The sequence below is a fragment of the Dipteris shenzhenensis genome, chromosome 22, assembly GCF_047967505.1.
Source record: "Dipteris shenzhenensis isolate YYH24624 ecotype China chromosome 22, Dip_SZ_1.0, whole genome shotgun sequence".
Lineage (NCBI taxonomy): Eukaryota > Viridiplantae > Streptophyta > Polypodiopsida > Gleicheniales > Dipteridaceae > Dipteris > Dipteris shenzhenensis.
Window position 1 is genome coordinate 11,147,319 of NC_141617.1, and position 23,087 is coordinate 11,170,405.

General features: G+C 43.9%; 1 protein-coding gene across 1 annotated transcript; it reads left to right on the top strand.

Moving 5' to 3' along the window:
- Nucleotides 1-365: 365 nt before the first annotated feature.
- On the top strand, nucleotides 366-23,087 carry LOC147887725 (nucleobase-ascorbate transporter 12-like). Its single transcript, XM_087393166.1, has 10 exons — nucleotides 366-1,851; nucleotides 2,745-2,842; nucleotides 3,046-3,216; nucleotides 4,540-4,640; nucleotides 10,515-10,650; nucleotides 10,782-10,832; nucleotides 10,930-11,217; nucleotides 11,729-11,963; nucleotides 19,398-19,684; nucleotides 22,070-23,087. The coding sequence occupies exons 1-10, from the start codon at nucleotides 1,305-1,307 to the stop codon at nucleotides 22,289-22,291; spliced, it is 2,136 nt and encodes a 711-aa protein (XP_087249292.1). The 5' UTR covers nucleotides 366-1,304; the 3' UTR covers nucleotides 22,292-23,087.

The following is a 23,087-nucleotide window of genomic DNA, read 5'->3' on the forward strand; positions in this document are numbered from 1 at the left end:
TTGCTCTAGCAGCATTATACTACATACTACATAGGTATGTTGTTGAGTTCATAGGGCATGTATAATGTCGCTCTAGCATCTCTGCATCTGTTGCTCCATTAATTTATGACATGGAGCAGAGCTCTGAGCTGTCTGAGAGTGCAGCTTGAAATGTTGAAATCTGTGATGATCGTGAAACGAAGGAGTAGAAATCTGTGATGTACTTAAGCTTGCCTACTCTGCATCAGCACAACAGCATCTCTCTCTCTCTCTCACACACACTTTTTTGTGAAAGCACCTCTCTCACACACACACACACACACTCTCTCTCTCTCTCTCAAACACACATACAGTAGCTTGCATCCTCTGCATCAGCAGTATCTCTCTCTCTCTCTCTCTCTCTCTCACATTCACACACACACAAGCTTGCCTTCTCTGGCGTCTGCATCCAGCAGCACCTCTCTCTCTCCCACACACACAAGCTTGCCTCCTCTGCTCAGCAGCATCTCTCTCTGTGTCTGTCTGTCTCTCTCTTTCACACACACACACACACAGAAGCTTTTGCCTTACCCTGCATCAGGTGCCCTCTCTCCAAAGAATCCTCTTTCGACTCTTCGTCCCTTCTCTCTCCTTCTGCGGAGCAGTGCAAGGCTTTTTGCTGCTGTTGCCTTCCACTGCATGTGGCATCTTTCAAGCCTTTTGCCGGCTTCTCCCAGTTGCAACCGCAACTCCAATGCATATTATTCCCTATGCAAGAGAGGGCCAAGGTTTGACTGATCTCCTCGTTGCCACAGCGAGTGCCTCTAGTCCTTTTCAAACGACCCTCCGGGGCCCGGGCCTTCCGGAGCGCGCTTTGACACCTCAATCAACGTCTCCCTTCCCCCCCTTACCCCTCAGATTAACCGCCCCCATTAGCGTTATCTCCAGCCTGTCTTCTCTCACACTCACACTTGTTTCTACTACTGTTCCTTGATCGCTCAGTATAAGCTTCCTTTGAGCTCGCTCTCCCACCGCTAGTCGCCACCCACATTCTCAGTAGATCTGACTTTTGCACACAGGGAACATCTCGTGTTTTGGCGTATCTGGGAAGCGCCGTGCAGCAGGGGAGACTCGCGACTAACGTGGGAGCGACTCACGTTTGGACTGTAGAAGACGGTGGGGACAGTGCATTGCCTTGCGGTCCGAGGATGAAAGATAAGAACTTTCGAACAGATTGGAGGCCGAGCTAGCTCCAGATTTTCTCACGGGTCATCGGTGCTTGATCTGAGCGTAATGCTGAAGCGCCTTCCTTGACGAGTAACGGACTACAGGCTTATCCATCAAGAATGGAGGATTCACCATCTGATCCCAGCCACAACCCGCGAGTGCTTGGATCATGGGCTCGAAGGACGGGCTTCAAGAGCAATCTATCTGGCGAGAGCGGGAGCGCTGCCAGCGATACAGAGACGAGGGACACGGAGATGAGCACGAGCGTGGGGAAGACGGTAACTCCAGCGGTGGCAGCAGAGGCTCCCGTCCCAGAGGTGGTTTCCAGCAGCGGCAATGGACGACGAGAGAATGGCAGAACCAGAGCGGAAGTCCAGATTCCACACAGAGTCCCCGAGAACGAAGCAATGCCAGCAGCACCAGTTGCTGCTGCTCCGCCATTTTTTCCTCCTGCTCCTCCGCCTCCATCACTACCGCCGCCTCCTGGAAGGCCTGGAGGCAGAGGAGGAGCTAGCGATGGAGAGGGATTGCATACTCGGATCGAGGTACCCATGAAAGGTTTCAAGGACTCAGAGGTGGATCTTATGTCTCAATCCCAAGACGCAGAGGATGTGATGGCGAAGCAGTCGCATATGAAGTATGAGATCCGAGAAAGCCCGGGACCTCGTGAGTTTTCGTTTCGTTTTTGTCTCCCAGTGCTTCTTTCACGCTCTCCTTTCTGTCTGGTTATTTGCAGTGCGTGAGTTTTGTGCGAGAAATAGACTCTATCAGTAAGTTTGAGGGTTCGGTGTTTCTGCTCTCCTATCAGCCTACATACATTTCAATGATCCTTATCTCCAGACTTTACTTTCTTGACAACAAATGGCACACGTTGATCCCTTTCCAAGACATAGCCCAATCATTCAAGGAGATGAGGAGTATATAACTGCCATCGATATGATTTAGGCTTGTCTTTTAGTTTTAGGCATCTCAAAGTTCTCAGATCATTACGATCCTTAGAACGATCAGAGTGCATGTCATCTGCTTTTCGAAGACCATCGGCTTGGCAATGCAAAGGCGTGGTTGGACCTGAGAGCAGCATCTTTCTTTCAGACTGTTCTGCTTTTTGAGCGTCGAGTTGAACCTTTAAACTCAAAAGCTAACGCATCCAACCTCGACACATTTCTGACAGTTCTGTTGGAAATCATCATTAGACGACTCTTACGTGTCACTCGTATGTTGGCTTATTTCGATTTTGATGATTGACGTGCAACCTTTAACTCATCAAACCATAAGGCAAAACATTAAGTTTTCTCTCAAAACAAGAATTGCCCTCGATAGTCGTTACCCTTTCCTGAGTGGTTTGAAAGTTTGCATCGATGTGAATTTTACCTAGCATGTCTTGGCGCGTGCTCTGCCAAGTCTTTTTTTATATTACCTCTTCTAACGAATGCAATGCCGACGATTAGGAATGTGATCTTTAATTCTATAGCAGTAAAGCTTTTAATTTTGGTCAGAATGATTTGTTGGCTTCTCAGTCTCATGGCAAACTATATTTTGTGGCTGCATCTTGTGCACAGTTCCTCTTGTCCTTTACGGGATTCAGCATTACGTCTCCATAATTGGCTCTCTTGTCCTTATTCCACTGGTGATTGTGCCAGCAATGGGAGGGGATGATGTAAGTGAAAATCTACTAATAGGCTTGTGTAATGAGATCTGAAAGTTTTGATGGAATTTCTTTATGAAAGTTTCAAGTCCTTTCCTGGGTTTGTCCTTGTCAAGGATTTTTATGACACTCGCTGATTGTACCTTTGCCTCGATGTTTGGGGTGAAGGTTTTATTTTTGTTGCTGATGAAGCTGTGCTTTTACTTGCTTTTCAGAAGGATACCGCGTATGTGATTTCAACTGTGCTTCTGGTTTCCGGGATCACAACTCTTTTACATTCTTTCTTTGGTTCAAGGCTCCCTCTTATTCAAGGGGCATCGTTTGTTTATCTGGCGCCTGCTCTTGCAATCATCAACTCACCAGATTTTTCCAATATAAGTAACAATGTAAGTTTCTCACGCATGTCAGTTACTTATTCAGTGCAGGACTTCCTTTGGTTCATGGTCCTTTAATGCTGGCCTTTGTCAAGGATAATGTTTGCAGTCTTGAATAGACTTGTAAAACTTCTGAATATATGTTACGTTGTTCTTTAAAAAAAGAGGTTAAGTGATCAAATAGTGTCTTTCCATTGAGCGTCTGTCTCTCCAAATTTCAAGGGTTAGATTTGATGAGTGTTATATAATGCTATCCTTAATCAGGACCGAGTCAGTACTTGCCTTTAGATATGGGATATTTTCCATATGCTCCTTGCATAAATATGATCTCTGCGCATTCATCTTGATATTTTGTTCTTCTGAGAATGACTTTCTACAACTTGATTGAGGACTACATTTCATTAGTGGCGTTCTCTAGTGCTATCCTTAATCATGGTTGTGTCAACTGGTTGCCTTTAGAGAGGCATAGTATTTGCATATGTTTACCCTCGAGCAAATATAAGAAATAGGGTCTTCACGCTTGTGACCTGCCAGTGGTGTAGTAGGAGCTGCTGATGGGAGTAGGTAACAGAGTTTGACCTTCATGCATGTGGTATGGAACTACTGGTGTAAGCTGCTGAGCCTGCACCAAAAAGATGTAAGCTGCTAATATGTGAAGCTGCTAAGCCTGCACCAAAAAGATGTAAGCTGCTGAGCCTGCACCAAAAACATGTAAGCTTCTACAGGTGTAAGCTGCAGAGCCTGCACCAAAAAGATGTAAGCTGCCAATGGACAAGACTGCTAATATCCCTCTATCTGAAGCTTTGCTAATGGACAAGTCGAGGCTCGTTTTTATTTCGATTTATGAGACTAAATTCAGAAATATGTCTGATGATATATGTAACTGGAAAGAAGCCACAGACACTCAGTGTGCTGAAATACGCTTGCAAAGAATTGTCAAAGTTGTCATAATGGTTTTGCATAAATAAAAAAAATCTGAATTTGTAAAAGGTATAATGGTTTGCATAAATCAAACCTGGTGTGTTATATGAGATAAGTACCTGCGTATGCACAGGGATGGGCCCGTAGGACACCTGTTATGTTCCACAGCAAGCATACTTAGAGTGGATTTTCATACTTAAGACAAGATGCTACGCTTGGGCTATGCATGTGATGAATACATATGCCCATTTTTGTCATTGCTAGCAATACTATGTAATGTCCTTTGAACTGCATACTACGGAGGTCATTTCGAGTAAACTGATTGCATTACTCAATAATTAAAGGAGCTCTTAAAAGTCTTGCATTCTGCAGAATATGCTGGCACATTTTGATAATTGCTTATTTGAAATACAGAGGTTTAAAGACACTATGAGGGAGTTGCAGGGAGCAATCATTGTAGCCTCAGTGTTTCAAATGCTTTTGGGATACTCAGGATTGATGGCAATCTTTCTAAGGTGTGTGAAACTTTGTCTGCCACTTTTTATTATTTGTGTATCTCTTGTTTATGTGCACATGATTTGGATTTCTTCTCGCTCACACAAGGAGTGCATATGGTAACCATTTGCAATAGTTTTGGCTAATCAGTGAAACTCTTTGAGTGTCCCTTTTCATTGAACTATTAGTGATTGCAATGTTTGTGAGTGTCCTTCTGTGAAGCTTTTTACTAGTGTAGCCTTGGGCTTCTTTGGGAAAGACTCATTGATATTTATGAGTTTGTTTACTTCATGGAGAAAATCCGGATTTCAAGGAATGCTTCACCTGTCAAGCAAAGAAGCCCTACAATGGGATGTCTCTCGGGAGAGACAAAGCTTCCTTTCAGAGCTCTTATTGTTACAGCTAAAAGTAGTACATCCACAAGATTGGAAGGATACATGTAGTGTTGCCTTACATTAATGCTCAATGTTAAAGTCTGAGGATGGAACCTTGGGACAATGATAGAAGCCTGGGGATAGAAGAGTGCCTCTAGGTTTGATTGATAAGGCAGCCAGCTCTAGTGAGGGGCGTGCATTACATGTAGAACTATCCAAACTAGCCACTATATATAGAATAAGCATCCTATGTTACAAATTCTTGCCCAAAAGAAAATTTTTCTTCAGAGTTTTCGGAGATGCTAGCATAAAAGCAACTTATATGAGCTGATCCTTAGGATGGAGGATGGGATTGTAACAAAATGGTGTGGCTTGGGCATGTAGTGAGGTATTCAATAATACTGGGCATGTAGTGAGGTATTCAATAATACTTATTGTGCCTCATGCTAGGTGCCCCACTAAGGTCTTCATTCTTGAGGGCTTGGACGTTAAAGGCACATTTTTGCGGTCCACATCCTCCATAGAAGGACGTTGTAAGTAGACTTGAACCTTGGGACCCACATGCCTTCAAGGTGGGGAGATCGCAAACACATTTGATGGCCCAAGAGAATATGGCCCTCCTCATCCATCAGTGGCAGTTTCGAAAAAAATGTACATTATAGCCAAACACAGATCTTTATGCAATAAGATATGAACAGAAGAGTGGGTTCTATATGTCTCACTTCAACAAATAAGCCAAGCCCTGAATCTTCTAAGAGGGACCCATCAAGTACATATGGCAAGCTTCTTGTTGGTTTTCTTGCTTTTTATGCAAAGCAAAAGTTCCTCTTCGGATTCCAAACATGTCCTCAATAGGCATACTTGCTCAATTTACCATTATGCATATTCTTTTATTCAAATTACACGAGAGCTTCCATCCATTCTTGGCTTCCTAATTCTTATAGCCATGCTTCAATTGCCGAAGGAATCTCAACCTTGCATGCTATGCATGCAAGCTTCGGCATCTCAACCTTGTATGCTATGCATGCAAGGTTGAGATGTCATAGCATGCAAGGTTGAGATGTCATAGCATGCAAGGTTGAGATGTCTTCGGCAATTGTAACATGGCTATAAGAATCAGCTAGCTAAGAGTGAATTGGAACGGATGGAAGACATGCATAAAACAACATGCATGATGGTAAATTGAGAGAGAATGCCGATTGAGGACATGTTTGGAGTTCAAAGAGGGAGATTTTGAGCAAGGACTTTTGCTTTGCATAAAAAGCAACAAAACCAGCAAAAGCTAGCCATACGGACTTTATGGGTCCTTCTTAGGTCATTCGGGACATGGTGCAGCTATTTGTTGAGATGCCAATGGACAGCACATGGTTAGCAGAGGGTGTTGGTAGGATGCATGGACTAGACCTACACTTATATTCAATTGCAATTGATAGTCACCCAAAGAGTGGTAGCTCTTTGTAGATAGAAACTTAGTACGAAGACTTTGTATAAATGGATGCTCAGGTATGTGTGGGTGTGTGGATTTGTATGTGTGAGCATATTTTTATACTATGGTCTAGTCCTTGCTATGCATGATGGAGTTTATGGTTTTCAACCTTGTGAGTGACTATCATGAGATTGAAATTGCACTATGTTGTGTTTTTAGAGGATGAGTTTGGGAATGTTCCTAGATTCATCTAGGTATATAGTGTTGGGATATCTCAAGGTGTATGCCCCTGGCACACCTTGGTTTCTATGTATGTGTGCTAGAGGCACAGTTAGGTGCCCATAAGCACTATTAGGTGGTGGTAGAAGCCACATAGGATGATTGAGAGAATCTAGGAGCAGATTGAGGAGATGATTGTGGAGCTCAGAGGTCATCAGTCATGTCAGTGATCATGTAAGAGGTGCCTACTTAAGGACCTCATCTTTCTTCATTCCATAAGTGAGAATTCTCAGTTTGTATTCACTCCATGCTTTCCTTTCAGTTTACGAACATGGTATCAGAGCCCTTTGATCCTCCTTGAGCCCATTTGTGCCACATTATCTTCTTCTTCTCCATCTTCTTCTTCTTCATCTTCACCATTTCTTCCCCTTCTTCCCAAATCTTGTTAAAGCTTGTTCTCCTCCGTTCCTCCGCCATTCTCCAAGCCCTTCCTGTTGGAGATACCTCTCGAATGGGCGAACTTCCACCTGCAAGCAATTGAGGAATCATCGTCGCTGCTAGTCGCCATTCCACGAAAATCGTCGAACCTATCTTCTGTGATTTCTCTGTGTCTTCTTCATCTTTCTCTAATTCCTTTCAGGGAAAGCTTCTCCATACCTTGGGCTATCTTGTGTTGAAATCTGAGCAGCAATGGCTGCATATTCAAGGAGAAATCAAGCAAAAACCAGTCGATTTTGACGACGCTCCAGCCAACAATATCGCGTGCCATTTTGCCCAACCTCTGTGCTGGATCTTCTCTGGTATATGAGCTTTCTTTTGCTTCAGAAAGCCCCTTTTTCTTTGCTTTGGAGAGTGAGATACAAGCCCTCTAAGTTCAGGTCTCTATTTTAGACAGTTTTGACAAGGTTGTGAGTGTGATGCTACATTAGATGCTATTTTAGCATTTCTAATGTTTTACAGTGTTAAATAGCATCAGTACAATTGTGGCTACAGCTTTGCTTTCAGTTGCTATACCTGGATTTGCTTGGAATGCTTTCATTTAGCCACCTCTATGAAGTATGCAAGTGAAAACATCATGTTTTGTAGTATGGAATTTGGTCGCAAGCCTTTGCTATTTTAAATGCTTGTATTTTGAAGCTCTTTAACTCTTTCTAGCCTTCTAAGAGAGTAGACACTGCCCATTTTGGGTTAGACCCTCTCATGGCTACCATCTTGAATATGGATAAGTTCAATGGTAAGGGCTTTCACACATGGTAGATGAAGGTGAAATTTGCATTGATGAGGGAAAACCTCTGGGGGCTTGTCAAACCGGCTTCAACTTCTTCTTCAACAGCCTCCAATGCTTGAGAATCCTCAGCTCCGACACACCCAGCAAGAGATCCTGCTAGAGAGGAGAAAGCATATGGCATCATTGCTCTTACCTTAGGAGATGACTATATTCATCACATCTCTGACTTAGAGTCTCCTTCAGAAGCTTGGCAGAAGCTTGACATTATTTTTGGTGCTAGCTCTCACATCTCAAAATTGTCACTTAAGATTGCTTTCTTTGAATTGAAGATGGTTAGTGGCACTCCTTTGGCTGCCCATGTCAATTACATGCGGAGTCTCATGACTCAACTTGCTTCTATCAACTCTCCTATCACTACAGATGATGCTATGGCAGTGTTGCTCAAGAGTATGCCTGAAGATTATGATCATGTTGTTACCACTTTGAAAAATCTTCCTAATCCTAATCTTGAAGGTCTTATCTCTGCTCTTCAAGAAGAAGAAAGGCACATGGAACTCCGGAAAGGCAATGACACAGCCTATGCCATAAAAATCTAGAAGGGCAAGTTTTCACCTTGCAATCATTGTGGGAAGACTAATCACCTCTCAAAAGATTGCTTCAAGATCAATCCATGCAAACACTGTGGCAAAAACAATCATCATGGAAAGTTTTGTAGAGCCAAAAAGGAAGCAACTTCAAAGTTAGAAAATGCCAATCTACTTTCAGTTGATGTGCCTCTACAAGATGAGGCATTCTATGAAGATTATGCTTTTTGAATCATCTCCATGTATGCTCCAGATCTCTCTTTTTTGTTGAGTCAAGATACTCAGCTTGGATAGTCCTCCAAAATGAATGAAATAAACTATTGTGTGTTTTGTAAATACCTCTGGTCACCATATGATGTAGGCCATGTGTATGTATTTCCATGGTACCTCTTGCAGATATTGTGTGCATGTACATGCAGGGGAGATAACCATTGGAAGGTCTTTTTTGTATCCCTTTTGTTTACCTTACACCCATGGGAACCCTTGCTAGCTTGAGATCCTAGCCATTGATAGACCCATGACCACCATGAGATGGCATGTGACACCTTGTGCTAGTTGTATCCTTGACATAGCCTGAGGCATTCCCTTGAGGGGGGGTATGTTGGGATATCTCAAGGTGTATGCCCCAGGCACACCTTGGTTTCTATGTGTGTGTGCTAGAGGCACAGTTAGGTGCCCATAAGCACTGTTAGGTGGTTGTAGAAGCCACATAGGATGATTGAGAGAATCTAGGAGCAGATTGAGGAGATGATTGTGGAGCTTAGAGGTCATCAGTGATGTCAGTGATCATGTAAGAGGTGCCTACTTAAGGACCTCATCTTTCTTCATTCCATAAGTAAGAATTCTCAGTTTGTGTTCACTCCATGCTTTCCTTTCAGTTTACCAACACATAGACCCACTGCTGGGGGCGTTGATGACGTCAGTGGGGATGTCATAGTAGCTTGTCCTTGCCATGTGTGATGGAGTTTATGGTTTTCAATCTTATGAGTGACTATCGTGAGATTGAAACTGCACTCTGTTGCATTTTTAGAGGATGAGTTTGGGAATGTTCTTGGATTCATCTAGGTATATGCTTTTGCTGTATTAGTGGACATGCAAATTTTAGTTTTCGACCAAGTTGCAGCCTGCTGGTATTGCGATAATTCTTTCTATCTTAAATGGTGTGTTGCCCTATTAGCTAGATTTAGATGCTCGTTTGGGAGAGACTAAAATGAAATTGTTTAGACTTCACAAGCAGTTGTAGCTTGAATGAAGAGATTTTGGACTACTTTTTGATTAGCCTTCTCCTCTAGTGCTAGCCTTCGTCATGGCTGAGTCTGCCCTTCATCTCCGGAGTGCCGACAGGAACTCAGCACGAAGACTTTGTATAAATGGATGCTTAGGTATGTGTGGGTGTGTAGATTTGTATGTGTGAGCATATTTTTATACTATGGTCTACACCCACTGTTGGGCGCTGATGACATCTGTGGGGATGTCATAGTAGCTAGTCCCTGCTATGCGTGATGGAGTTTATGGTTTTCAATCTTATGAGTGACTATCGTGAGATTGAAACTGCACTATGTTGTATTTTTAGAGGATGAGTTTGGGAATGTTCTTGGATTCATCTAGGTATATAGTAGCTCTTTGTAGATCCTAGTAGCAAATGAATTAACAGAGTTTGGTACTGTCAGGACAGCAGTTAAGTACTGTCTAGAACAAATGGTAATGTAATTGCTCATCATTCAATTGCTATCAAATACAGGTTGGGCTGAAAATATCGACCAATTGCTCATCATTCTTGGATATACGACTACCTCTCAAGCTTTGTGTTTTTTTGTACTGCCTGAGTAAATATATCATCTGGCTAATTGGACAGCTGATTGGACCTTCTTCTGTTTTGGCATACATAGACTTTTGTCGCATGTGGTGATGATCTCTCATGGAGTTCTCATATTTATTTCTTGCACAATCTTGAAGGACTCCATGATGAATTGATGCTTTTGCTTATTGATGCTAGCAACAAACTTTAAGGTGGTATTTTTCAAGCTAGCTGAGTTTACCCAGTGGCTGTTTGTTGCTTTCAGGTTAATCAACCCAGTGGTGGTGGCACCAACTGTGGCAGCAGTAGGCCTTTCATTCTTCACATATGGCTTTCCAGTTGTTGGCACATGTGTAGAGATTGGCATTCCACAGATTCTCATCATAGTATTTTTTGCCTTGGTAAACATGCTGATTGCTTTTTCCGATCATAGTGGCTTTGCGTCATCGAAATATTTTGAATCCATCAAGTAATAAATTGATATTCCAAGTTTATCTTGGAACTGAATTGACATTATGTTATCATGTGGCAGCATCTCAGGAAGATCTCAATATTGGGTCATAGGATTTTCCAAGTTTATGCGGTATGCTTTGGTAGCCCACTCTTTGGGAAGTCTGTTTTCCTTCAATTTTCTTGTAATTGTGCTCTACCAAGCAGTCTTATGATGTCTATTCTTTCAGGTTCCGCTGGGCCTTGCAATCACTTGGGCTTATGCATTCCTACTTACGGCGGCAGGAGCTTACAACTACCATGGATGTGATATGAATGTTCCTATCTCAAATATTATTTCTGAGACTTGTAGAAGGCATGTGTATACTATGCAGCATTGCCGCACTGATACTTCTAATGCTATGAAGACAGCTGCTTGGATTAGGTTTCCATACCCTTTTCAATGGGGAATGCCAACCTTTCATTACAAAACAGCGATTGTTATGATTGTTGTCTCTATCATAGCCTCAGTGGATTCTGTAAGTAGTTTCTGTTCACGAAATTGATCCAAGACTTTGTTAATAGCATGTTTGAATTTTGTTGAAGTGATGCTTGTAATATTATGCTTGGATTGTCTGCATAGATGGATAGAGTAGAGGGTGAGTAACTCTGTGATGCATGATCATTTTGTAAAAGGTATCTTTAGTGCATGCCGTGAGTTGTAAAAGAAGCAAGATACACGTCATACCTCCAGTTATAAAAGAAGCAATATACATGTCAAAAAACCCAGCAGCTTGCAATGAAGCCACTATGTGCAGCTGCATCAAGAATCTCACGACTCTTGAAGTCATCCTTGTAAAAGGAAAGAACAGTTATCTCCAAGAGGTTGAAGAACTAAAAGTGTTTATTTATTCACCACTTTTTTTGTAATCTCAGCCTCTTATTGGGTGTCCAAGGGACGATGATATCTGCATTGCACCGTTTGACTCCAAATGAGGTGCTTTTACACTTGTTGTTTCCTTAATCTCTAATTAAAATCAGTATTTGCAGGTTGGCTCATACCATGCATCATCATTGTTGGTGGCTTCAAAGGCTCCAACACCTGGTGTAGTAAGCAGGGGCATCGGGATGGAAGGCCTCACCAGTGCACTTGCTGGTCTATGGGGCATGGGCACTGGTGCAACAACTCTCACTGAGAATGTGCACACTATCGCAGTAACAAAGGTGGGAAGTCGTCGAGCTGTGCAATTGGGTGCTTGTGCATTGATTGTGTTGTCAATTATTGGTAAGCAATCTGTGCTTTTGAGATCTTCTCGCTTAAGTCTCCTGTTATCTTTAAGTCTGTGCTTTGGAAGTCCCTTGTAGCTCTAGTTTCATCTGTTCGTTTTATCGATACAGTTTGTATACGGATGCATACATACGTACATATGAAGCCATGTGGGCTGCAAGGGAGGGGTGTAAGGGGTAGTCAAGTCCCCTTACAGGCCTTCTGCACACCACATATATATACACACATACATACGTATGCATGTACACACACATATATATATACATATATATATGTATATACATATATACATATATATATGTATATACATATATACATATATATATGTATATATATATACATACATACATACATATATATATATATGTATATATATATATGTATAAACATACATCTATGTCTCTATATCTGTATATATATCTCTATATATGTATATATATCTCTATATCTGTATATATATGTATACATCTGTATATATATGTATATATCTGTATATATCTGTATATATCTGTATATATATCTGTATATCTGTATATATATCTGTATATCTGTATATATATCTGTATATATGTATATATATGTATATATATGTATAGATATGTATATATATATGCATATAATATGTATATATATACATATGTATATGTATATATGCATATAATATGTATATACATATGTATATGTATATATACATATGTATATATATATGCATATATATATATGCATATATATATGTATATACATATGTATATATATGTGTGTGTGTGTGCTAGACCTCCATCGTGTGTGCTTTGATCTGTCCTCACTGCCCTATGGTCTTTGTGGCTCGTCCCCCCCAACTCCGGCTAATCCACTCAGCTCTCATATCAGCTAGCTAATCCTCCCCAAACCTCTACTCCATTGTGTCTTGGTGGTGTAGAAGGTTGTGACATGCCACTGTCTCCGGTCTAGCTTTCTCTCCCATGTTGCCATCATCTCGTGTTGTTTGATCTAGCTCAACAGAGTCTCTTTCTGTTGCTGCATCTCGATCAAGTAAAGACCAATGCAGACATGATCATGAAAGTGGTTCAGCCGAGAAAGTGGTCCTAATTTTGTGCCCTTCTTGGAAAAGGCACTGATATCCATCCACGAATCTTATAGTAGATTGGGCATGTACATAGGAAGTGCTTCTCTGTCTCCAGCTCTCTCTGACTTGAACATGCAGAAATCTGTGACGTGCCGCAATGTCGAGTCTATCTCAGCCTCTTGTGTCACCCTCACCTCCTGTTGTCGGATTTGTCTCAACAAGGTCTCTACGTTTCGTCACATCTCGATCAGATAGAGACCAATGTAGGCCTGATCATGAAAGTGGCCCAAAATGGTGCCTCTACTCGAAAAGGCAGTGGTATGGCCTACAAATCTCATAGTAGATTGGCAAAGTACATAAGGAGTTCTCGTTTTTCTCCACCTCCTCCAGGGTGCATAACTTGTAGAACCATTGCTTTTTGGCAGGTGGTGCACGTGATGGGGATAGGTTGGAGAGAGAGAGAGAGAGAGAGAGAGAGAGAGAGAGAGAGAGAGAGAGAGAGAGAGTTTTTAACTTCGTAGGAACAATCCTAGGACGCACATAGTAGATGTATCCGAAGTCGACCACAAGGATCGAACACACACACACACACACGACACGAACCAGAGCCTCAACCACCAAGACCCACGTGGGTAGAGAGAGAGAGAGAGGGAGAGAGAGGGATTATCGTTTGAGAGGCCTCGTGGACTATAAGACCAAGTACAATGTATAATTAAAGAGTGACTCATACTAGCCCTGTGGGTTGAGGCAAAGGGCTCGCTTAGGCCCTTTGCTAAGTGCTATGCTAATAATCTAAAAAACTCAAACACTCAAAACTAGTGCTCACAAAATACATATCCATGTGCCATGGTGGCTCTCCGATGGGATGCGAAGATGTCTTGCATTTTTGTCTTCGGTGGGATGTGAAGATGTCTCGTATTCCTTTTTGTCGAGTCATCTGTTGTTGTGGGGAGGCGGTGGTCTTCGTGATCTTTGTATTCGGTAGACCATGTAAAGAGAGATATCTCGGCTCGAACGACCTTCTCTAAGGAGGGTTGAAATGGGATTAACCTTCATCATGCGTGCTTTGGTCACCCTTTGCATCATTCTAGGTATATGCGTCTCTTGCTTAGCCACTTTGCGTTGTCTCATCCTGTTGATCGACTCTGCTCTCATGTCAGCTATCTCCTCTCCTCTACTTTGCATAGTCTCAGAACTGACTCGAATGCATAGAACTCGTTTGCATGTTGTTGTTGTGTTCGATCTATCTCTGTCTTTTGGTGGTGTTGCCACTTGATTTGTTGCAATAGGTTCTCTCTATGGTACCACATCTCCTCAGATAGAGGCCTATGCAAACTTGTTCATGAAAGTAGATCAGCCCCGAGAGCGACTCAAAACCCTTGCCCCTTTTGAAAGAAACAGTGGTATCGTCCTTAGATCTCTCTGGCTTAGCCGCTCTGCATCGTCTCTTCCTGTTGATCCACTCTGCTCTCATGTCAGCTATCTCCTCTCTTCTACTTCACATTGTCTCCGGATTGACTTGAGTGCATAGAAATCGTTTGCATGTCACCGTGTTCAATCTATCTTTGTCTTTTGGTGGTGTTGCCACCTGATTTGTCGCAATAGGCTCTCTTTATGGTACCACATTTCCTCAGAGAGAGGCCTACGCAAACTTGTTCATGAAAGTAGATCAGCCTCGAGACCGACTTAAATCCTTGCCCCTTCTGAAAGGAACAGTGATACCGTCCTTGGATCTCATAATAGTCTAGGCAAGTACATAGGAGGTGCTCCTTTGCCTCCACCTTTGCTAGTGTGCAGAATTTGCATATTCATTGCTCTCCAGGCGTGCTTGTGGCTCTCCCTCCCTCGATCCTCAATTGATCAGAATGAGACCTGCATCTGCTCGATGGCTATCTGAGTGTGTGTGAGACTATTTGTATGCCAGATAGCTGGGTTTGATAATCACTCCATCCTCTGATGCTTCTAGGCAGTGGTCATGGTAGAACTTGACCTTGGTCGGGAACTCTTGGCTCCCCTAGTCAGTGGTATAAGTTGGAGTAGATCCAATTGTATCGTACCTTTGATTTCATATCCGGTGATCTAGAGGGATAAGGCATTCAAGCTGTAGTGGAAGGGAGGGAAGTGGTCCATTTGAAGACCTTGATTGGCAATCCATTTGGATATGTGCGCACACCAAGCCATGTTAACCCTTCTCTCGGCTAGTTGTTTGGATGGCTATAGTGCCAACCTCGGTATTCTCCAGTTAGGTAGGACCTAGACCTTGTGAAGATATTATTTGAGGTCAACATCTTTTGATGTCATTGTAGAGAGAGAAAAAGCCTTCCTTGTGGGTGTGCCTGCCTAGTGAGAGGCTAGATTAGGTTGAGTGAGGGCCTTTGTTGTGGGTGTGCTGTCCCTTGTGAGGGTAGAGTAGGAGGGGGGTGGATGCATACTAGTTAGTCTTGCTGATAGGTCACCTTGCTAGAAGGGTGCTAGATACATTTCTGTCGATCTCACAAGTGTATCGAATAGCTATCCCTTCGTCAAAGGGTGTTGGAAGTGTCTGAAGCATTGTCAATTTAGTCGAGCTAGAGGTCCTTGCCCTCGTGTTAGTTGTGCCCTGGTTGCATGAATCATTGTGAAAATTGGCCTTGTGAAGACTTCTCCTAGATAGGTTTATGATTGCACGATCTCAACCGGTTTCTTGGGTAAGTGAAGCTATGTTGGTGAAGCACTACATGTGGGGAATTGAAGGTGATAACCTTGGTCTTGCCAAGGTTTGCTGATAGATCTTTCTACTTGCAAAACACCTCTAGGGCCTCTAGGTATCTTTGTAGGCTTGGTGTTGAAGGATATGAGGACTATGTCATCTGCACACAATAGTATTTGTATCATCAAATCTGCAAGCAGGGATCCCTCCCCTCCTAGGCGATCAATGAAAGTCATGATCTCATCAATGTAGAGCTCGAAGTGTGTTGGTGAGTCGGGGCATCCTTGCTTCACTCGATCTTGCTCTCAATCCAATCTAACAGGCCTTTAGGGGTGTGTACTCTCCCTCTATTTGACTCATATAAGGTAATCACTCCCTACATCAAGTCTCTTAGGATTTGCATCTCTTTGAGTTTCCTAATCATGCAAGCTTGTAAGACTATGTCAAAGGCCTTCCGAAAGTCTATAAAGCAATCATAGTCTTTTTGGGATCTCGATCTAGCCTCCTCGATGACGGCATTGTAGGGTGAAGATGGGTCAAGATGCTCGTGGAAACCAGCCTATCCCAAGGGCCATGTGCTGCTATGTATGAGCTCATCTCTCTTTGTAGTACTGATCCATTGAACTTGGCGAGTGTGTGGTCAATGATGAGAGTGCTGTAGTTCTCGTGTCCATGTGATCTTTTGCTTTGTGTATCGGCACAATGGTGGTGGTACTCCAACCAAGGGGGAATCCATGGCATATGGCATGGTTGAACATTTGTGCGAAGATTAGAGCCAAGACCTTCTACTTGTGTGTCTTTGTGTATGAGCCGATCTCGCTCTCTAGTACCAATCCATTGATCTTGGCTAGTGTGTGGTCAATCATGAGGGTGCGGTAGTTCTCCGTGCCATGGGATCTCTTGCTTTGTGTATTGGCACAACGGTGGTAGTACTCCAAGTAGGGGGAAGCCGTGGCATACGGCTTGGTTGAACCTTTGTGCGAAGATCGGAGCCAAGACCTTCAGTCCATGTGCATACTACTTAGTCCACAGCCCCTCGTGGAGCTGACGAAGTGTAGCTCGCACATTTTGTGCATTGAACCAAATGGATTTAGTGGGTCTGGGCAGAGAAGACATATCAGGCAGTGCTTGGATCGAGACATCGTATAGCAAGGTCACATACACGTGTTAATCGCTTAGATCTGTGATGGGGTTATGACTTCCCTCAAAGAGAAGCCCCCATGCAATAGTGATATCCTCTCCTCGAAAGGATTTGATCATGTCATCATTCTATGTCACGCAATGTGATATCTGCTGCGCCTCAAGCATCGTAAGCTGTCCCAAAGTCCCCTCATTTATGTGAGATCTTATCTCTCGGCACCCATCATCAAACCATGGGTTTTGTGGCATCTTCCCAGCTATGAGGTGTGCTGTAGATCAAGTCATGGAGAAGGATCGGTGGCTTATTGAACCATTGATACCAGAGTGTTTGAAGCATGGGCGGGGTCTGCATCATCTTCGAGGGGGTTCAGTAGCTCATGGGACAAATCTCTCATGTAAACCACATAAAGGGATGGTCAGAAGAGTGTATTTTGAACACGGGTGGGGGGCGGAGGGTCCTGTCTTGTTGCTGGCATGGTGATGGAGATGCTGAATGCTAATCAGTGCCAAAAAAGGGGGGGGGGGACGTGACAATAAAATCATACACATGCGATACAAAAGCTAGGGAGAGGACTATGCCATCTACCTCTCTTGAGTCTTGAGTTCTGTCTATTTTGTATTGAGGGATCAAGGCCTCATTCTCTTCTATTTTGCATTTTTCTATGCTCCTTGATATATAGTTAGTAGTTTGATGTATCATCCATGACTCCATCCTCTAACCTCTATGGCATAAAGCATGTTGCAAGTATATATCATCGATGTACATTTCAATTTTATATGGATTTTATGTCTTTTCAACGGTTCAAAGCTGAAATGGAAAATGAGAGCTGTAAAAAGTTATTTTTTTTCATATTCTAGTATATTTCCATGTGATTTGATGATGTATCATAGGACTTGGTAGTCCCTTTCTGGGTTGTGCCAAAGCATTCCAGTTCCAGCATCGGACGTTTCCGGAAGTTCGCTTTGTTGGAATAGATCAGGTCATCGTGTGCATCGGGGGGCTGGAAGCCTGGACCTTACAGAGAGAAGAGAAGCATGGGGCTGTCACATGGGCAGCACAAGGCAAGGGAATGTACCCAGCTATGATGACATGGACTGCAACAGGCTGGATCTGCTACGTGTCAATCCATGATTGGATGCAGCATGCTTGTGCAGTGATACCAGCAAGGCTGATGAGGTGGTTCGCTTGGTATGGGCAGATTCCCAAAAGTTTGGCAGTGGAACTCATAAGTAGTACATGGTACAGGCATGTATGGGACCACCCAGCAATGTATGGAGCTGATGGAGGCATGAGATGGCCTGGAACAGGGCCAAATTGTCAGGGACAGATGGCATATGGGCACATGGTATGGGCAGGTTGTGGTGCCAGCAGAGGGCCTTGAACATGGCGCTGACATGGCACGGAGAACAGCAGCAGGGTCGGTGAGGTAGAGGGCTGGTTGGGCTGGTTGTTGGAGCCAGCCAACCAGGCCATGGTTGGAGCAGACCTAGGGGCTGGGCCCCTGCATTGAAGCGAGGGCCTGATGGCCCGGTTTTGTGAACCCCACGAAGTGAGTGGGGGGGCAGAAATAAAGTTTGCCAGGGGGGTCAGTGCAAACCCCCTGCTGGTCGGTTATTTTGGGCATCCCAGCCCTATAAAAGGAGAGGCCATTGGCCTCATAACACATCAACTGGAGCAGCCTTTTGAGAGCAGACAGGAGCCTTGGGCCTATCCACAAGAGGTGAAGGTGAACCTGAAGGAGCTGCAGACTGAGCTTGAGTGGCAGCCCACCTAAGCTGGAGTTCCGGACAGCGAGGTGGAGAGATCCTTTGGACGGAGAGTCTACATATGCTCAGTGGAGCACTCGGGTTCATAGATCTAGAGGTGCTAGGCATTTAGTAGGAGAACGTTTTGGTATTGTGTCTTGTACAGTTTGTGGATGGATGGAAATATAGAGTGTTGCTTCTATATTTGTCTCTGAGCACAGTCTGTCTGCTAGTCTGCACATAGACATGAATGTTGTGAAGTACACACACTTGAGGAAGCTTGATTCCATAATGAAACACTTCCGCGTGTCATTCCTGGGCTAAAATATCGGTCTCGTGCTGCGGGATACCCTCTGGTGGGATTTCACTTTTCTAACACTCTTACCCTGTAACTATACTTGATGGTCACCTCTGTTGTTTCCCCACTCATCCTAAAGCATTATACTTGGATGATTTTTATGAATTATCATTGACTAGCATGGTCTAGGAGTATTTACAACAGTTCTAGAGACTTTCCCTCTTTGTGAACGACATATCCTCAGAGAGGGGAAAGTTGCTGCACTTTATTCAATAATTGTATTGCACCCTTCCTTGAGCATCTTATGTGAGGGCCCAGACAGATCAGTATCAAGATATGGACAGGAATCCGACATGTGTTGGGTTTTGTCTAAGGAATTCCATCCAAGTCCATCAATGTTGTTTGTGCGCGCGCAAGAGAGAGAGAGAGAGAGAGAGAGAGAGAGAGAGGTGGTAGCTCTATGTATCAATTGGGTTTTTTTTTTGTTTACAGGTAAAGTTGGAGCAATTATTGCATCGATTCCTCAAGTTATTGTAGCTGGTCTTCTTTGTGTCATGTGGGCTATGCTAGCAGCATTGGGCCTTTCAAATCTTAGGTATAGTGAGACTGGGAGCTCTCGCAATGTTCTCATTGTGGGGCTTGCACTTTTTCTATCCTTATCAGTGCCTGCATACTTCCAAGAGTATGGTGTCAGTGCGGACTCTGTAGCCACTGTACCAAGCAATTTGCAGCCGTATACCATTGCGGCACATGGTCCTGTTCACACAAGTTTCATTGGGGTAAGTTACTAATATTCAGACTCCAGGAAAGAGACATAACATTTATTTGTAGGTTTGAATGTTATAAGTAAGAGAGAGAGAGAGAGAGAGAGAGAGAGAGAGAGAGAGAGAGAGAGAGAGAGAGAGAGATTATGCTGCTCTCCTACGAGTTGTTGCCAATGGCATATCTGCATCCACCAAGATAGACCTTGCTAATTTTGTGCTATATCAAGAGTTCTTATTCTGTAATTTATGACCTTATTGTGAGATTCTAGCTGCTTGCGGGTTATCAATTTCCAACCTTGTGTGCAGTATTACTCCCTGATATGTTGTTTTATTGTCATTTGACTGTTGCTCGCTGCACAACTTTCTTCTATTTATAAGCCATTCTTGCCACAGCTCAAGGCTTCTTGTGGCTCTTGTTTATATGCGTGTGATTTTTTGCAATCCATCTTTAGTGATGTGATGACTTGGGATTTCTTTGGCTGTGCCACTTCATGCTATTCAATCTGATCATGGGAGTAAATCTTTATGGTCTGGTTCTAGCGTCCTATCGTATATTAATTGTGAAATCTTTGGTTAAGATGGTTGTATGGTTGGTGATCATGAGCTAGGTCAATCCACAGCATTGCCAAGCAATGAAACATGTCTTTTGATAGTTGAAAGGTACGCAACATTTGGGACTCTTAAATGATGATAAGTCTTCACGGTTGTGCATGCCACAGACAGTGACTGGCCCAGCAACTCTGGCCCTGCTTTGCCTCCTGGATGTAGGCCCAAAGATCAGGCTTCTGCTGCTCCTGCTGCTCCTCTGTTTGCTGACTTGCTGGATATGAAATGAGGCCACAAGCCGCTCCTTTTATAGGCCCTAAGGCCTGCTGAGAAAACCGACCAGCCAGCCCTAAATGGGCCGACTGGCTGGTCTGTTTGGGCCGACCAGTCTGCCCCAAAACAGCCCTATAAGGGCTCACAAAACTAGGGCCCTTTGGCTCACACTCCTAGGGCTTTTGGCCCTCCAATCAAGGCAAGGTCCCAGCCCTATATAAGGCATGCCACTGCCCACTGGCAGCCCCATTTGCTGCTCTACCAGGCCTGCTGGTTCTGCCCTCTGCCAGGCTCTTTCCAGCCACGTGTCCTGTGCCGTACTGCTCTGTACATCCTGCTGAGTCATCGCACCTTTGATGGGGATCTGTTGCAGTCCGTATGCCTGCCATGAAGCTTTGTCTTGCCAGGCCAGATCCACGCCATCTTCCTTGCACACGGTTTTCTTTTCTTGTGAGGTGCTGCCCATGTGGCAGCCCCCTCTCTCTCTTCTCTGGGTATCTTCTGCCCTAGGTCTCCCTCCTCCACGCTCTCCTCATTTGGGGCTTACAGATGGGGAGGTGACCTTTCCAACACTCCTATATATGCAGGGTCCAGCCCGCCTCTCCCTGCCATTTTCTAGGTATGGTACTTTTGCTGGCCCTACCAGCCCTATACCTGGCCGACCAGGCTGCTGGTAACCCACACCATGCTAGGCCCTTCTCCAGCTCCGTACAGATGTGTACACCCTGCAGATGTCAGTGCCATGTCATCGCCTCCTATTCTGGCTCCCTTGTGCTGGCTACTGGTTGCCTTTTGCTGCTGCAGATCCATCCTAGCTCCAGGTGCCTTCCATGTTCTTTGATGTGAGGTGCTGCCCATGTGGCACCCCCCCTTTCTTCCTTTTCTCTTGGGAACATCCTGCCCTAGGTCTCCCTCCCCCACGCTCTCCGCATATGGGTTCTTACAGATGGGAAGGTGACCTTTCCAATATATCATGTGGTGTGTTGTGACATTGCACATGATGTCTTGGCTTCTTATCACTGTCCTCTGACTATTAATTGATTTTACTGTCCATAAGGGTGTGAAGTGTCTAGCAATTCAGTACCTAGTGTAGGCTGAACAAGCTGAAGTTAAACTGGAAAACATGAAACTTTTGGCAGTGTATAGGTCTGAAGTAGATGGATCCAGTTCAGGATGTATCATGAGTGATCTGAACTGTACCTGAACCTGGCTGAGGTCCGCTTCTTACCCTCTACTCTTCTCCATGGGATGTACCTGTGGGTGTCGTGAGGCTGCCTGGCAATATGATGCTTTGAGGATAGTCCCTCGATGGGGCATCTGCTTGCTGGTGCTGTGCCTATCTTCACGCTGGTCTGGCATCCATAAAGAGCAGGCTCAGAATCCTATGTACCTGTGGTGGCCACTCGATGTGGGCTCTTGTCCTGATGAAGTCATTGGTCCTATGCTGTCAGGGCCCTGGGTAAAAGGGGAGAGAGAGACAGAGGGAGAGAGAGGGTTGTAACATGGGTTAGCGTTAAGCTAGTGACTTGACATGCCCTCATCAGCGAATAGTTGGTTGATTTTGTGTGTTTCTTATTGCAGTTGAACTTTATTCTCAACACACTTCTATCCATGAACATGGTGGTGTCATTTGTTGTTGCGATTATATTGGACAATACTGTTCCTGGCAGTAGACAGGAAAGAGGGGTGTATGTCTGGTCGAAATCAAAAAATGCTAGGGATGATCCAGCTGTTTCGATGGACTATGATCTGCCTTTAGGACTAGGAAGATTCTTCAGATGGGTTAAGTGGGTGGGCTTGTAAGATTGTATGGATCATTGGTTTAGGGTTGACGGTTGAATATTTAGCAGTGTAATCATAGCCGGTGGAAGCTCTTAATGTGATACCATCGAAACGGAAATCGAGCTTCAGAGTGCATGGTGCAGTTTACAGACACAGTATTGGGACAGCTGCTGTTTCTTAAAGTCTATGGTCTCCAAAGAATGGTACATGGGTTCTTCAGATGCCATAGCCTTAGAGGCTTGTGATTATTGTGCCTTTATTGCAGGGATGCACTGTGTTGAGAGTTCGCGGTCATACTATCTGCTTTGTCTCAAAATTTTCAGTGGCTCCCTATACAGGAGGAGAATTTGTACTATTCTTTTGAACATCGAGGTACTATTGCCAGTATACAAAATGCTTCATTCAGCATGGCCTCGATGATGATTTTTTCTTGCCATGCAGGCATTTGATGGGTATATCTTTTGTCAGCAAGCCTGCCTTGAAATGGCTTTCCGTCAACCAGGCTTTCATAAATTCTCAAGGTGTGAAAAGATTTGGTTTAGAATGCAGTGTTCTTTGATGGACCTTGTGGTAAAAACTGATGTGTAAAAATTATATGCCGAATGGCGTGAAGATTGCAAGGTTTGAATTTGTGGCATCTTATGTTCCCCTGAGCCTGGAATCATTTTTTCACACAAACCCAGACACATGCGCTCTGCAGTGACATTATGAAAGTACCTACTATTACCAAGCAATTCCACCAACATGAAAACACCATTTGAATTGGATGTCTGCATTTAGAAGCGGTTTTCTTTGAGTGCCTTGGGAAAAGGGTTTG